The sequence below is a fragment of the Aythya ferina genome (assembly GCF_964211825.1).
Source record: "Aythya ferina genome assembly, chromosome: 27".
Classification (NCBI taxonomy): Eukaryota; Metazoa; Chordata; class Aves; order Anseriformes; family Anatidae; genus Aythya; species Aythya ferina.
Genome location: NC_140310.1, coordinates 4691611 through 4709368, shown reverse-complemented (window position 1 = coordinate 4709368; position 17758 = coordinate 4691611). Strand labels below are relative to the sequence as shown.

General features: G+C 44.0%; 1 protein-coding gene and 1 long non-coding RNA gene across 2 annotated transcripts in view; one reads left to right on the top strand and one right to left on the bottom strand.

Moving 5' to 3' along the window:
• UNC5D (unc-5 netrin receptor D) overlaps positions 1–17758 on the bottom strand; it is a 323527-nt gene that overhangs the window by 134441 nt on the left and 171328 nt on the right. The window contains exons 10-14 of the mRNA XM_084499193.1: positions 14811–14982; positions 11778–11872; positions 11274–11361; positions 1593–1677; positions 564–715 (exon numbers count right to left, since the gene is read on the bottom strand). Coding sequence (XP_084355319.1) covers positions 564–642 — 79 coding nt within the window. The 5' untranslated portion in view covers positions 643–715; positions 1593–1677; positions 11274–11361; positions 11778–11872; positions 14811–14982. The remainder of the gene's footprint in view (positions 1–563; positions 716–1592; positions 1678–11273; positions 11362–11777; positions 11873–14810; positions 14983–17758) is intronic.
• Positions 15631–16717, top strand: LOC311424416. The gene is made up of 2 exons (XR_014686082.1): positions 15631–15970; positions 16056–16717. It is a non-coding gene; the product is annotated as an uncharacterized lncRNA (long non-coding RNA).

The window sequence follows — 17758 nt, the reverse complement described above, 5'->3', positions numbered from 1 at the left end:
TGCCACCAGCACCCAGGTGGCAGCCGGGGGCTCCCTGGGGCGACTGAGGCCAGCAAAGGGCGCGCAGAAGGCAATGGAAGCGCGGCCACAACAGGGATGCCAGGAGAGACGCCCACAGAGGGCTAGCGATGAGGATGGCGAGAGGGATCTTTTAGGATCTACTGAGTCTGTTGGGAGTTCGCTCCGTCCTGGGAAAAGCGGCTGATGGCGGTGGCTGTGCTGAGGGGTCTCTGGCCGGGAAGGTGCCCGGGTGGCCCCCAGGCAGCGCAGCGCTCCTCGCCCCCATGCTGTGGTGATGGGTGTGGGGTGCCCGACAGCCTCTGCCTCCTTCCCCCAAAATATCATTTCAGCGTTTCACCGGGCTGAAGCGGCACACACAGGGGAGAGCCCCCAGCCCTCCGACCCCCACCTGGCGCCCAGGTACCGCCACACGCCCCCAGCCCCTGGCGCTGCCGCCCCTCGGAGCAACCAGTGGGGACCCCCCCGTGTCCCTCCCGGTCCCAAAGTTGCCGGCAGCTCCCCGAGGACGAACCGGGGGCTTTAGGAGGGGGGTCCCCGCTTACCTCTCAGCGCGGCCGCCCAGCTGCACAGCCCCAGCACCAGCGCCAGCCGCTCCGGGCAGCGCCTCCCCGCAGCCCCCATGCCGCGGCTCTGCGAAGGACAAGGGGAGGCGAAGCCCCGCTCGGTCCCGCGGAGCCGGCACGATTCTCTCCTCCTGGATTTATTTATTTATTTTTAATTATTTTTTTTTTTTTTTTTTTTTGCCTGCACCCCGCTCCGCTCGGACGCGGGGCTGCTCGGCGCTGCCTCCCCGCCCGCCCCGCTCGGCTCCGCGCTGCCGCTGCCGCTCCGCCCGCCCAGCGCCGGCCGCATCCCTAATGAGCCGCCCCTCCCCCCACAGCCAATTAGCCGCGCGGGGCGGGCACTGACGGGGGGCAGCACCTGGCACCCCCCTCAGCACCCTCAGACCCCCCAGCACCCTCAGCACCCCATCACCACCCCTCACACCCCTCTCCCCTCACCCGACCCCACCCCAGCACCCCCCCGGCTGCACATGAGGGGACCCGGGTTATTTTTTTGGGGGGTAAAGGGGTGCTGCTTTGCACCCCATCCCCTCAGGTTTGGGGCACTTACCCCCCCCCCCCAAAAAAAAAAAAAAAAAAAAAGAAGAAGAACAGTACTTGATCTCTTAACGAGCCCATGAGGAACTCCTCCAGCAGCCACCCCCCGACCCCAAAGCAAACACATTTAGTGCCATCTTCATTAATATTGCATGGGGCTGTGATCAAAAATGCTGTTTCTTGCCAGGAGTGTCACTGTTTCCCTCTCCCTTCCCCCCCACACACCTCCCAACCCATGCCCTGACCCCCTCCAGAGCCTGGCACAGGGACAATCCCCCCTCGGGGACAATCCCCCCTCAGGGACAATCCCCCATGGGTGCCAGGCACTCGCTGTGGGGTCCCCCCTGATAAAACCACACGGGGCACACTCATGACCCCAAAAGCTGTCTTGAGGGAAGGCCAGCAGGGCTTGCTGCTAGCCAACCTACTACAGCATTGCACTAACACACAACAAAAAACAAAGAAACCCACCCCAAATCTGAGATGCCGTCCTCGTTCCTCACACCCCATGCCCTCGGCAGCTGCTGCCAACCCAGAAGCCCCTGGCTGGTAAATTCTAGAAAAACGCAACGGGATTAGCGACACGGACGTGAGGACAAGGCTCAGCATTTGGTCCTGCAGGCTGGCTTTGTACTGTTTTCAGCTGGAAACAAATAATTAAGGAAAAAGGAATTTGTAAACAGAATTTTAAGAGAGAAAAAAAAAATCAATATCTGAGAACATCACATCAGAAGATCTCTTATTCCCTTTCTGTCACGCATTTGCCAGGCTTCAGCTCACAATGGAGAGCAGAGTGGCAAAGGCTGAGAGCAAATATATGAAAAATACATTTTTTTCAACAGCGTTTTAGGTCACTTCTACAGCTAATGAGTTCCAGCAACCACCATCACCCCCAAAACCACACGGCAAGAGGGATGGGGAGGCACCTGGGGAGGTTTGCACGCCAGCACCCACCGTGCCCCCTTGTCAGCACAAACACAGCCCCTCACGCTCAGCTAGCCATCTATTTTTGCCTCTGCCACTGAGTCAGTGTTTGGTGCTTTAGATAAAAATATCGAGCTCTCCGTTGATCAAGCAATCTGAAAGGAAGAAGAGAGTGCAAGGAGAAGAGGGCAGCAGCTGGTGGCTTCGGTCAGGGCACCTGGAAATACAAAAAGCAAAACGTTCGACAGCCAAAGACATCGTGTGGGGCAGACTGCAGCAAGTTCTGAGCTGGGGAAATGCAGTTATAGGTGAAATCCTACCTTCCTGAGGCACTGATACACACCCCGATAGTACGGCACCTTACAGAAACAAGGCTTCAATGTGCTACGACAGCCCAACACGCCACCATTTCTAACAGAGGCCATCCACGCAGCGCTTTTAACAGGGGAGTCACAGGGAAAGCTGCGATCTGCCTTCTGATATCAAGGTGTGAGCAAGAATGAAAGATAAGGCAGGAACCCACCGAAGAGGATTAATGGCCCTACTGGAAGAAAATGGAGAAAAACTAACGGAGAAGCTGAAAATGCTAGAAGGAAGAAGTTTGTTCATCCTTCGCATTTCAAGGGTTAAGCTGTATAGCAAGCAGCGTTTGTTTTCTGACAGAGTCCATATTTCATAACTGGGTTTTGAGATTTCCTGGAATCTGAAAATCTGAAGTTTGATGCAGCTGCTGACAAAGAAACTAAGCAGAAAGCAAAAAGGAGAAACACAGCAAGCCACAGCAACTCCTGAACACGGCGATCAGAGCAGCCATGCACTCGGCTGGCACAAAAATGCCTGTGGGAGGGATGGGCAGAGCCCTAACGGGGAGTCTTGGCTCGAGCCTTCAGCTCTGCCATCACCCCACTCTTCTGAGTGTGATTTTTCCACATCTCAGGTTCCATCTCAGGCCGTGCCATTGAGATAGCTGCTAAAGAGCCGACAGATTTCTAACCTTCAACCACATTAAGTTATTAACCAGCACTTTACAACTACGAAGTTATTTTTCTGGCTAGAATATGTAAACACCCCAATAATTTCCAATAAACCACATGGCTACAGCCTGAAGGAAAAAATAAAAAAAAAAATCACCTCCTCCACACTGGAAGCTCAGCAAAATGTTCCAGCTGAGTTTGCAAAGGTGCTTTCAGTCCATATCTCTTCTCAAGTGCAACACACAAGCCTGCAGCCAGGTGATTATGTTTTGTTCCTTATTTGATGTACAGCCTTGGAGGAGCCCACAGGTGATTTGCAATAAATCAGAATTCACATCACCTGCACGTCAGTTAATAGGCTGGGGGAGGGCATTGCTGACATGCTCTCAGGAACAGGTGAAAACAAAGCTGCTTCATTTTGCAGCTCTTGCAACTAAAAACATACCTGAGAGGACTGTTGAATCTGAAAAATTGTATGCACAATGGATATAATGATAAAAGGAGAATAAATGCACCCAACTCATTGATATATATCACAGCACATTACACACGTACCAGTTGGCTCTAATGCAAATATTCACATCTGTACAACAGGTAAATAATTCAGGAGCAGACAAGAACATCCAACTGTAGCAAGTAGTAAGTAATGAAATTACGTGAAGCACTCTGAATGGGCTCCGTCATAACGGCACACAAGTCAATAAAAAACATCCTTGCTCTTATCATACTTTGGACATTTATCCTTCCCCTCCTCTCACTCACAAGAGCACCCTAAACAAAATTGGATCTGAAAAACAGTCAAGATAAGAGCATGAAAAGGATGCTCTACCTTGCCTAAGCCTCTCCTGTTCCTCTCAGAGGCAGGTTGCAGGGCAGATGAGCCACTTCCAGTCTGAGCAGCAGAGCCAGTCTTACGTGCCTGAACATAGAGGTAACAACTGAGCAGAGCAAGGCATCACAAATACACAGAAACAGCTGAAATTCACCCTGAAATTTCCTTTGCCCTCCAGTTTATGATCACCTGTACCTGCCTCTGCTGCTCTGCAGAGCTCCCTCCCATCAAGAGAGAGAGGCGAGTACTAGCGAGGAGCTCTGGATCTCCTGATAGTCAAAGAACACCAACCCCTGTCCAGCCTCACTTAGAGAACATCCTCTGTATAGCCAGCCACCAAACCAACAGCTGGTACTTGCTCTGTTCAGCCATTTCTCCTTCTCTGTAGCCAGGTCTGGCTCAGAAGTTCTCCCTAAGCGTGGAACACCCGTTCTGCATCACCCGTTTCCACCGCACACATTGTGCAGGCAGATGGCTGGGATATCTCACAGCAGAGACAGCAGCTGCAAGATGAGGGTCCAGCATTTCCACTCTTTACAATATAGAAATTTAAGAACCATCAGATAAAAGTTCTATCATTTTCTCTTCCTCTTGTTGGAACATCTCCCACTTCTCCACATAAGGTCAGGGTTTCAAAGTTGCATTTGTCCTTAGCAGTGGGTCTGCATTTTTATGAGTTTGTCAAGTCTTATAAGACAACAGGATGGAATACCCAAAATACAATAAAAGTATTTAGTAGCAGGATGCAAGATACAGCCACATGGTGCTCAGAATGAATCCCTAACAGACTGAGTTGGTACAGCATCTAACATGCTAGCATCGAAGCATAGCATCTATCCATGATGGTAATTAACCAGGCAGTCACAGCCTGCATGTGAGCCTTCTGTGAATATATTTTCAGAAGTCACAGCTTCTTCAGTGATATTCTGTGGTTTGTGAGTCCATAGGCTAAACACTCATCATCTAGATATTTTGTGCTCCAGCTTCGTAATGCCGGTACAGCACTGCTCCTGCTGGATTTGCAGATCTGCATTGTGCATTAGGACATCTAGTGGCTGAATAATTTACTGTACAAATACACACCTGAAAACATGATTTTGATTCCCCATCAGGAAGCTCATATCTACTTTTCTAAAGCCAAGACTTATCTGGGAGAATCTCAGGGTTTCTGCATTATTCTGCCCTGTAATATAACCCCAACTCATTGCTTGATAGAGTACTCTGAAGTGCAAGCACAAAGAAAGCGGCAGGCTTACATACCAATTTCTACCTTATCTTTCATCAAGATACCAGAGTAGCATGTTTACCTCTGATCCATAATGTAGTCTCACTCTTTGCAATGTACCTAACTCTTAGTTTGAGTTTTGAAAGATCTTTTCCTTATTCTGCATTTTTAGTAAAATGGTAGTGTCATTTTTTGTTTCCTTATTAATTAAAAATGATACAAACCTTTTCATTCCAGAGAAACACCTTCAGCATCCTCAGTGGTGGGGGAAAAATTCATCTTAAAATGCCTGTGATGCTTCTTTAAACAACTGTGCCCCACGTGCTTTAAAGCTAAGTAACCATTTGAGCTGTCATAAGGCATTATTTCTGATGAGTTAAAAATCTATACTTTTAATTTGATTAATCTAAGATGAAATACAACTATTTGCATTTTCCTGTGTTTATGCATTCCAAAAATCGACAAACACCACAGAGCAAAGTTAATCCAATAAAAAAGTAAAATGCTGAAGTGGTTGGCTTTGCATCAGAATATGAAAACGTGGATTAACATGCCAAGGGGGTGATGAACATTTGAACTTCACTAATCAATTTTAAAATCATAAGAAATGGGCATTTAGAAAGTGTCATAATCTTAATACTCCAATTCACTCCTTGAGTCTTAATTTGGAGAAATCAGCTGCTCTTGAAATTTTACCTACAGCACTTCCTTCAGCTGGGCAAAGAAGAATTCCTACTTCAGCATTAATTACCATTATTTTGTTTCCATACCCTTTTAGATTTCCCCACAGAAATTAACAATCAAATCCCTCCTACATTCACTTGTCACACACCCAGGCATTTTTGTTGTGACTACTGCTGGATTACAGGCAGACAGCTATTCAGCATGCTCTAACCTCTGTGGAAAGAGCTCAGACTGCAAATAGAAAGCGTCCATCACTGGTACTCCCCATCCTTTACAGTCACTCACTAAATATCTGTTCCAGATTTAGCATCCTGGCTCTGATCCTCCTGTCTGAACTTTTACTTGGATTGGGAGGTGCACGACAAGAAATGGATGATGCAAGGATGAGATGTGCATGGATTAGAACGCGTGCTTTGAGAGCAAACAAAAAAAGCAAAAGCAGCAGGAGAGCAGACAAGCAATTCAGTAGCCTTGCTATTTGTAATTTGAGGTTAATAAAAAAGAAAAAAGGTAACGGATTCAAGCAGTAAGGGACTTTAAAGAGCTTCTTCCAAACATTGCTGCACAGAGCACAGTGCAGTTCAGAGCTGGCAGGGATGCTACTGTCTGCGAGCAGGAGTACAGTTCGAGGGCAAGGGACACGAAACATCGAGCAAGGCTGTTTCTGTTCTGCCTTCACAGAAGAGAAGTGAGTGACACGTCTAGCTATTTCAGTCGCAGTCAGAGGTAGCCTGAGTTGTTCTCAAAAGGCTATTACTGAATAAGTTCAGAACCTTCGTATCAAGTGGGAAGTTATTGCCACCTTTTTTCCTCCAAACTTATATGGCACCGAAAAGCTGAATTCACAAAGACCTTCTCGGGGCAATTAGCCAGTGAAGGCTGAGAGACACTCGGTGACTATGTGTGATTGCAGTCCTGTAATGAAATACAGACGGATAGAATCACAGGTCATAAGATGATGGAAATCCATAAAGGAGCTTTATAATTGGAGAATAAAGGGGGAAAAAAAAATAACACACCAAAAAAAAAAAAGGGCAGAAAAGCTCAGAAAGTATTTATATGAAACCTGACAAAGGAACATCGGCTAACTAGCACGAAGAGATGCTAATGCTCTGCACTAGGGTTAATGAGACGGTCGGAGTTTTAGCCTGGCTGTTGCCACATGCTTCCTGTGAAGCCTGAGGTGCTCCAGGGAAGATGCTGAAGCAGGCACCAGTCATTTAAATTGCAAACATGTTTGGCTGGACTGGGGACTCTTCGCCCTGCTTTGATTTACTGAATGCACTGGGATCATCATATGCAGTGCTTTTCTCCCCATTTTGCTAACCAGTGCACTGAAACCTCACAGTGAGTCATGAGAAATGAGAGATTATTTCTGACCTAATTAAGTTCAATTTTGACAGGACTCGAAATACGCAGGTGTCATGTTATTAAGTTACCTAATTGTACCTTTGAAATGGTCATATAGTAATGATTTTTCAGTAACGAGAGGAAAAGGGGGATAGGGACGTGAACTCTTTGCTCAATTATTTTCATCTTAATCTCCAGCACTAAAGCAGAGGGCATCCCCCTAGTAAGTACAGATCTGAATTACTCATAATTACTGACACGTCACAAAACTCAACTGTTTGATGATCTCAGGTGTGAATGAAAGACAAGCAACTGAGCAGTTCCTCAACTATTACAACATCATTTCAGCTACAAGGCAGAGGAGCAACGCAAGCGCACGGGTGCAAGCTCTCTCATTCTCTGAAAAGGGGCAGTTGACACAAATCAAACACCAAACAACTAGCCCAGCAGTTCCCCCCACTTCGTGTCATTAAGCAGCAGAGACCAGCAGGACATGGCATGTCCTGCTACAGCACTAACCAGGATCTACTGGGATACATAGGCTGTGCCAGGAGGGTTTTGCTCTGTTCCAGCTCAGTCAGGTACACTGCGACAGAGAAGCAGGTTGTGTGAATGCAACAGCACGTCCCTAGGAGGGCAGCAGATAATGGCCATCCACTCACTTCTACAATTGCTCAACTATTTTGAAGAAGAGAGAAACTCAAGGATCTCAAAGGCATTGATTAAAAAAAAATAAAAAAAAAAAAGAGAGAACTAAGTATCTCAGACAACTGTAATTTAAAGAACACATCAAAGGATCTGTACAGCTCCACCAAGAGATGAACAAGTGTTCTGTGGCAGTGATGAGAGAGTGCTGCAACACTGACAAGAGACTTTAAGGAACCTACTACAGCTGAGCAAGTGATGTGATTGTGCAGAGAGATGACAGCTACACAAACATCACAACCAGTTCCTGAATTAAGAGGAGATTTCTGTGAGAGAAGCTGTTCTGCTATTAGCTTTCCCCATTTTGAAAGGAAGCACAGCCTCTGGTAATAGACACACGCTGCTCAAACACTTATTTAATGCTTCAGGTTCAGAGTGTTCTCATATATTCATACCTTTTTTCTTCAGTTTGTAAATACACAGCAGACCAAGAAACTAGTAAGTTACATTCAGTCCCTTAGACTGAAGGTGGGCTTTGGCACTGACCAGCTGGCTGTCACTGTCAGCACTTTCGGGTCCCTCTGCCCCAGCTTCTCATTGCCAGTCTCACCACAGGGCAAGGGCTGTGCCAGTAAAGGTACTGGACAGCCACATTGTGCAGTAGATGGTGAAACAGATCTGAATTAAATATACCAGTTAGAAAGTATTTTCTTCAAGTTGCATTAATTTTGTGATGTGATTCCCCCACATCATACAAATGCGAAGTGGGGGGAGTGGTATGTGGGTAAGAACAAGAGGACTTGACTGCAAAACCCTAATTAACGATGCTGCCTCTGAGTATAACCACAGCCTTAAAGCCTGCCACCCACAGTCCTCCTCAAACCACCTGCACAACTCTGAGCTCGCTGGCCGGTCTGGCTTCCTCTCTCTTCCACAAAACAAGTTTTTATCTCTACATCACCCATGTGGAACTGATAGGAAAAACAAAACAAAAACAAGAAGCCCACAACAACTTCACTGCAGTGCCTCACAGACGAGCAATACACTAATGCCATCTATTGTAGCAAACGGTAAGCTATTTCCTATAAGGAAACATGCAATTAAAAATCAAAATTTATACAACTGTAGCTAACTTTTCCAGTATGTGAAGCCCTAAAAACATTTTCTTGAGGCTGCAGACCCCTGCACAGGGATTTCAAATTAACCAATAACTTCATTCTTCAGTTACCTTTTTATGACCCCCCTACAAAACCACCCACGGACTCTGAAGTACTCAGCCTGCGTGCTCTGGAAGTGGCAATTGCGGTCCTCTAGTGCTGCAGTTACCAGGTATTCCTACATCAGCAGCACAGCACATCATGGTGGCACTGAAACGCCCACCAACAAAGCAGATTTTGTGACCTGAGCTCTCACTGTAGAGCTGTAGCTCAACTGCTTTTCATAAAATTTCCCACAGAATATAAACAGGTCATCATTCTGTGGATAGTGCCAAATGCTCTGATGTTTTCATAAAGTTTATATCTGGCAGAGAGGATTTTTTTTTTAAACCTATGAATTTTCCTAAAAATTCCCCCAGTTACAGATTAGACAGATCCCCAGAACTTGCTTCTATTAAGTTTTACAGGTTTTTATTCTTATTGCTTGTACCCAGTAATGCTCCCGCTGCCCTGTCAGGCAGGCACCAGTCGCAGCAGCTTTGCAGCATTCTGAGCTTCGTAATTCTGGGCTGATGAGCACTCAGATTCACCCTGTTTACTCTCCCACAGACAAAACTGTTCCAAGGTAGTAATAAACAAAGCAGGTGAAGAAAAACACTTGGTTAATATTATCATGTGATGGGACTACTGCTTCTGTCTCCAAGAAATAATTGGAGACGGCATTTAGCCCCCTTAAGCTGGGCATAAACATCTTTTTCTCCCCACCCTGCAACATACTCAGCATACCATTTGTTGAGAAATCTCTCCGAAATTAAGCTAACATACGCAGGCAGTTTACCAAAAAAATAAAAGCTCTGTGTATATACAGGAAAAAAAAGAAAGCAACATCAATTGGTTTAATGGGCTGTGGTGATAGTGCTCACATTTCCAACTTAACCCAATATTCCTTGCCTCTTGTGTACCGTGCTATCAATACCGTTAAGAGTAACTGCACTCTGATGCTAAAGCTAGCAAACCTGCCACATGACTTCAGTCTAATTTGTCTTGGGTTCACTTTACTAGATTTGGGCAATTTAGCTAAAGTGCTAAAGTGAAGATGAATCCCACTGTACATCCCCTATCAGCCAGCAGTGCTTAGAGGCTGCTTACTGGGGCGAACTCTTTCTTCCTATTGTTTTCCGCAGGCATGGACAAGTGGAAAACACTGATCTACCCTAGCATTTGATAATAAGCAGCACATGTTTAGCATACATTTTGCAGCATCAGAGAAACAGCCTATAGACAGGAATGGAGAAAAGAGCCTCTGCTCAGCATTTCAATAATCCTTTTGCCATCTAGAAAAACATTGCTTCTTTTTCAGATAAATTAACCTATTCCACCTGTCAAGAACAAGCCCCACAAATGCTTTCCTAAGGTTTGACATACACATTACAGTGAGAATTGATAAAAGGAGTTGGCCACACAGAATTAAGTAACCTGTCCTGAAAATGGTACCAAGCTCCAGGTGTTTTTTCCACCACCTCCAAGCAGTTCTAGTTACAAGCAGTAGAGGGAAGCAGCAAGCACTGTAACGTTGTCTAGCCACTCGACTGTCATGTACTAAAGACTTAATTATGTTCTCAAACAAAATACAATGAACTCTGTCATAAGCAATCACACGAGAGACCATGAAGTCAGTAGCTTAGTGGAAGTGGCCTTGTATGAAAGATGAAGTAGAATTTTCTCTGCCTATAGGGAAAACTTACTGAGCTCTGAAAATAAAAACGGGAAGTGAAATGCAGGGGTTTCACTTTCTGGTTGTTTGCTCCCTCCCGCCCCAACTTTACTTACCCAGGCCTGAGTTCACACATTAATGTTTTATCAGGAAAAATTATTCAGAATAGTTTTGTCTGATCATCAAGGTATCTTAAGAATTTAATTACATCTGCTTTAGTAAATGAAAATACATCCCCATAAGTCAACTGTTGGCAGATAAGCATAGAAGGAAATATTTTGCTTAGAATATGTTTAAAGTATTTCATACACATTTGATGTTTTATTTGGATGCAACTTAACTCTGCTCAGGAACTAGACATTGCATAAAGCACACCTTCAGTATTACTTGGACACATTTCTATCATAGTTGAGGTATTTGCCATTGCAAAATAAAATAATCCAACAAAAGCCAAACAAACAAACCAGAACTGAATATATTTACTGACACACAATTCCTCTCTCATTTGTATTGCAGGCAGCAGAGCCTCCAGAAGTGTTTCTTACAGGTGGATTACAACTCCCAAACAGGTAAAAGAAAAGACAAATATGACACTAAAAATTTTATTTCAACCTAGACAAAAAGAAAAAAAAACAACAACAACTTACCTCTCCTTGCTCCCACATCACTACTGGAAGAATTTTTTGAGGTCAAGCATTCCTCAAAATTCACAGATAAATTATCCAAGGTCACCACCTGTACATTATTTTTTAAACTCCGTTATAATGAATTGAAGGAGGAAAAACACGAGGACACTAGCTTGGGCTGCACGAAGCCACTAACATGAAGACATTAGGACTTGGCAATTCACTCAGAGGAGTTTTATCTCCCCTATCACTTTTGATGCCATGTTATATAGCTAAAGCACAGTGCACCTGGATCAGGCACCATCTATCACTCTGCACAATTCCTACAAAGCAAGGCTCCAACTTTTGCTTGTAGAAACTACAAGTTTCTACAACTTGAAACTAGGTGAGATTGTAATGCAAGTCTATAGGATGGTATAATTGGATACCACTTTGCATATGATTTATCATTTAAAAAACAAACAAACAAACAAAAAAAACAGAGCATACTCAGAAGTACGTAACTTTGAAGAACACAGCACTTACCAGGGAGTTTTTCCTTCAGTTTCCAGCCTTCATGCTTCGAGTTTTCATTGCACTGCCACACTCAAACAGCTGAAGTAGACAATTCCTTGATCATGCTATAAAGAAAATTTGTGAGGAAGTGAGGAATATGACAGAGCAGGAAACAATAATTATGATGTTATTAGAAGAATGCATCACATGACAAAAACTTAAACTGCTTTGAAATAATGATTTTGTCTTCTCTTAATACTTAAAATAACATTAAGTTACTGCTGTTTTAAGATAGAACTAAAGGTTAAAGGATAGTAATTACTGATTATTTAAAGGGTACTTATAATGAACTCCAATAAAAAGGTGTCACATTTTTAAGCCAGATACTATATTTTTAACTGGGAGCGTGACACTGGACTAACATTACCAGGAGACTGCACTTCAATTAGAAGCAAAGCTGTGACTTGCTATAAAGTTCCTACAGTACAGGAAGTCTCCAGTGCTTCAGCTCACAGCACTATTTGTGCTCTCTGCACCAGAACACAGATCTATTATTTTTTTTAAATAAGAAGTTTGTATTTTATATGCAGTTAGATACACATGAACATTTTAGTAAGTCCAGGAATTTTGCAGAATCAGACAAAACCATTTCTTCCAGTGCTGTGAAAATGAAAAGCGTACTGCAAGTGACCATGACCTTGATATGAAAAAAAAATAATAATAATTGTTTTACGTTATATCCCCAAAGCCAAACATATCAGGCATTTAGAACATGACACTCAGCAAGGGAATAAAAACTATAAGTACAGGAAAGGAATTACATTGAATGATTTTCTTTTCCTCTGGTTTCAAAGCCAACGACAGGGTATAAAACACTTCTATTCAGCTTTTCAAAGGTGCAAAATACATATGAAGGAATAAAACAAAGCAAGAAAAGCACCAAGATTAATAAGAAAGAAAAAAAAACTCCTAAGAGAGAGAATTTATCAGGAAATTCAACAATTCAAAGATATTAACTTCAGCCTTGCTGAATAAGAGTAATTATTTTTCCTTAAGTCAGCTGATTTCTTTTTCCTTTTCATCCATTGTCATCTCTTGTTATTTAGGACATCATATAACTAGCCTTGATTGCGTTACAGCGTTAAGAGAATGAAAGTCCAATTTAGAAGGTGCTTAGTACTTGAAAACTTCCAGTATGTTCACTCGCTTAAAGGTAGGTGCCTGCTTTGATGTGCTGCTGTGTCACAGATGCACCTTCAAAGGGAGAAAACTTCCAGAAGACAGAGGTAGCGACAGCAGCAGCTTGCTGCAACTTGGAAAACAAGGCATAACTTCAAGTCCCACATAAGCACGCTGTCTCCTCGAGCTTCTGCTGCCCCTTGCTCATTAGAAAGCTGGGGTCACGAGGAATCAACCCGCTCTTGGAGGAGAATCGTTACTGAGAAGTTTCCTCTCCTCTCCCCAGCTATTGACACCATCACTACCTCCATGGGTCTGTAACCACGGCACAACCTGGGCTCCCACTGATCTTTGATGGAGAGGGTGAGGGAGAACAGGCTGTTGTCAATGCAAAGCTGAGCTGGTGAGCAGGACCAGGGACTGCAGAGAGTTCTTGAGATGGTGGATGGGAAGAGAAGGGAAGGCTCTGCATAATGCAGGGCTGGGGGGTTGATAGCCAGCCTTTGCTATAGATAAGGCAGGACTCACTGTTCCTTCCCTGATTTCTCTATCAGGGAGCATTAAGCAGCACAAAGATAAGGAACCTTTGCCTGGCTGGGGGCTACTATTGATTCCTGAGTTGCGATATGTGAACTTTAAGGTTGGAGTTCTGTCTCTGCGTGGGGCACAGAAGAGCATGTTCAGAGAGCTGCCAAAAGTTTCTTATCTACACAACGTGCTCAGTGCCGGTGCTGGTGGAAGGCTCTGAACAGCTTCAAGTTATGCATTCCTTGGGTAGCACGCACTGCATAGCGGATAGGATGTGTTTCCCCACAACAACAACTGTTTCTCAGAGCCAGGCAACTTCAGGCTTTCATGAACTTTGAATTTCAAAGCTGTTGAATCGTGACTGGGGGACGTCTGTATTTTCTAAATAAGCCCATTACCTAAAGGCTGCTGCTTCCAATACTCACTTCTTTGTGGTAGCATGCACAGGCCTGAACCAAATTCTCTATTATGCAGCCCAAACACAGAAGGTATCATACCCCACCTACAAAGGAGCCACGGATTTACAGGGAACTCCAATAATCTTGTGTTTCATGCCACAAGCCATGAGGTTCCCATCCAGGGATTCCCAAGACTGAAAAGCAAGGTATAACCGCTACCACTTCATTTTTAGTCCTTTTGGGAAACTACCAGCAGTCAATAGGCACTGTACTTCTTTACAGACAGCTTACCCTACAACTTCCAAATACAGTCACTCCAGCCAACAGATGATTAATGCCAGCAAAATAGTTCTCTACCTTCTCTCTCATACCAGATGAAAGACATTTATTACCTTGTCCCTTTCCAGCTTGATGTTACAGAGATGCCAGACTAAGGAACCTGACCTCTGCTCTTCCATATTGTCATTTTAATTAAAGCCATATCCTGTAAAATGGTATATGCTGCTGAAACCCTGATAAGATCCTATTATCAGAAAGGAGCAAATTTGTGATGCTATCTGGGCCAGCCCATGATTATCTGCCAGAACAAAAGGAACGTTATTAAACAAACTCTGTTAGATCACTGTGGGAGGATAGAATGAAAATCATGCTCCAGAGAAATCCCTTATCTCTCAGGGGTCAAACCTGCAGCATGCAGTTGCTGCTCTGTGCTGAAAGCTAGAGCAGAGAAAAGAGGAGCTGCTGATTCCTGTTGTACCGTGGAAAGTTTTGTTCCTTTCCTGCAATTTATTACCAGGAGAGATACCAACGTTAATATCAATTAACTCCTGGGAGATGATAGCTTCTTAAATACATTTTCAAAAATCTCATTACAAAGCAAAGTGCCTGTATTTGCTTTTCTAAACACAGCCATTATTTTTAGGACACAAGGAAGAAAGGGTTACAATGTCTCTCTTACCTTTAAGGTTTAATGATCTTCTGTGAAACAAAAGCAGCAGGAGGGAATTGCCACACAGCAGTTTCTTTACCTTGACTTCATTCTTTCACTTCTCTGAGTCAGCCAAATAACATGTCAGCCCCCTTGAGGTGGATCCTGGTCTTTGTGCAGCCAGAACAAACACTCAGCAATTCTAGACCAGGCAGAGAGCTGTGTCACATCTCTGGACTCTCTCAGGTTTCTTGGTGCTAAAGGCACCAGATGCAACCTTTTATTTTTCAGATAATCAATTCCACTGCATGTGCATGCCATATTTTTCTGCTTTTCCAAGCAAGCACTGAGCTAATGCAAGAAAACCAGCTAGAACACCTGTCCCATCCCCCAAAGCCCCACTTAGCTTCTTTGACTTCCCCATTACTGACAGACAAGCACTGAATCAGAGAAAACAGCAGCCTAACTCTTGTTCTGACTTTTAATTACTATCTGTTAATGCTTGAGTAGCTAGAACGGCTCTACCATGCTTCCAGTTACTTAACTTTCTCCTCTACCGGGACACACACAGAGCTTGCTCTGTGTTGGGAGTGGTGCTATCCAGGGGGTCTGTGCAGATGATCACAATCAGCTGAAGTGCTCTGGCTTCATTAATTACTATTCATCAGATGAGCTGCATTAAGTCCCATGTCCACGCTCTGCCTGCTATGAGAATGCACTGCTTTAACACCACCAGGTGGCTTAGTGCAGACAGCTGGCTGTGCTTAACTGTGGCAATGGGTGGAAAGCACCTGTGGGCCCTGAACACAGCTCAGCTGGAAAAGAAATAGATCCCTGTGCTTGTGGAGTTACTGCATGGCCTATCTCCCTCTAGCCTAAGAAAAAGGAATAACCCCCACTTTGCTGGGAATGCAGCCCTTCTTACTAAAGTCATGGGAATTACAAGCACTGCTGTTAGTGGTTCAACTGGTAGTAAAGGGTTCGTAAGGTGACTTCAGACACCAAATAAAGTTTAAACAGAAGTTGTGAGAGGGAACACAATTTTCTGGTCAGATGCTAGATTGAAGGCATCAGTAGCATCTCTAAAATGCATTGTTTTATCTCAAAAAAAGATCATGAAAGAGAAATCACTAAAGGGACTTGGCAGCTGATAAAAAGGATATTCACAATGAACTAAAGAACAGCAGCAGGTATCTCGTATACATTCCTCAGAACTTAATGAACTGGTCTTCAAAAAAATAATTTTATCTTCCTCATCCATATGTATTTTGATAGGACAACAAACGCGGATCCAATTTAAAAGGGCTCGGTGTGGTTCTGTTTGATGTGTCCGCAGACTTTGTTCGGGCTGCAGCACGAGGCCGCTGCCCGGTGAGGCCTGGCCTCCGTGTGTCCCTGAAGGGGAGGGAGCTGGGCAAAGCACAACTGCAGTGACTGGACCAGGACTTTCTTGAACCCAAAAGCAAGGTCTTGAGAGACTCCCAGAAAGGAGGTCCTGGGATTTTCTTCAGGCCACCTCGTATTCCAGCACCGGGGCCTACCTGTGTGTGTGTGAAATGGGGGAACTGCAGCTCCTGCGCCTCCCGGCTCCGTGCAGGCCCTCCTGACATGTTTTCCTGACATTTTGATATTTGAGGAAGTTGGAAACGGCTTCAAATGAACAAACTCTGGAAGCACTGATGCTGTCTTTCAGCTGGCCTTGCCAGTCCCTACAGCTGAGGCAGCAAGAGGGCCGTTTTGAACGGATCTAACTCGGATCGTGTGAAGTATTCCAAAGGAATTTTTAGGTGCCTGATTCAAAGCCATGAGAGTTTCCCTCCTGGAAGTTTAATGATGAAGTGGGAAAGATGGCTTTTAAATTTCATCCAGGAATATTTGTCCACATTAGCATTTGTTTTCTACACTCTATATGAGAAGCAAAGATCTACAGTGACACAGTTCTGGTTGCAGAGGTGTGGTCATTACTAAGATCTGCTTGTGAGGGGCTGAGGAAGTTTTGCAGATCTATTTTAGTTAAATCATTTGCCATCCTTCCTAAAATTGATTTTGATCTAAATGGATTTTTTGTTCACAGAGTCTTAGCTTGTGTCAGAAAAAAATCTTCAGACTATGTTGCAACATTTGTATTTTGCAGACCTTGTTCATTTCCAAATCGTCTTGAAGTATGTGTATTTGCAGGATCAGGCAGCTGAATTCACAGACCACAAGAAATTCAGTAAGTGCCTGGGCAGAAATCTCCTTGGCAGCACGCTGCTTGACTCTGGCCAGTATCAGCCGCATCAGAGAAAGGCTCCAGATTCTGTCTCAACGTTACACATTAATTCTTGCCACCAGTGCTTTCTGACAGTAATACTGTTTCTTTTGCCCTCACTCTTAAATGTATATTTTATGGAAAATATAAACAATCTAAAGTATATTTTCTAATTTTCTTTTAGGCTTAATTTTACTTAATACAAATATTGAATTTCCAATTCAGAAATACTTCTTCATTTCAACCAGCTTTTCTCACATACTTTTTTTCAAAAATCTTCACGAAACTCTTAATAGCTAGCCAAGCATCACGCGTTTCTGAGTCTTACCCTTCATCTGCTATGGAAAAGCAGGAATTCTGCTTGTGCTCTGCTCTAAACAACAAATCACCTTCAATTTAGAATGAAAAAAAAAATCCTAGCTTGCTCAAACAAAAGAAGAGAAAAACACAGATAAAATGTGACTGCATACAGTATAATTAGCCAGGATATTCAGAACAATATCCCCTCTTTCAAAAAATACCAGGGGACCTCAGCAACTTCGACCATCTGTTTTTGCTGTTACAGTTGGCATGTGTGCACCTGGCTTAGAAAGCTAAATAAGATACGCATTAACATGTATATCAGTAATAACATCTATGGAGAGTTATGGTTTTGAAAGATGGAAACAAAGAGTTAACAGAGAAGAAAGGGCAGGATGATTTTTCTTCCCTCTAACTCTTAAACTGA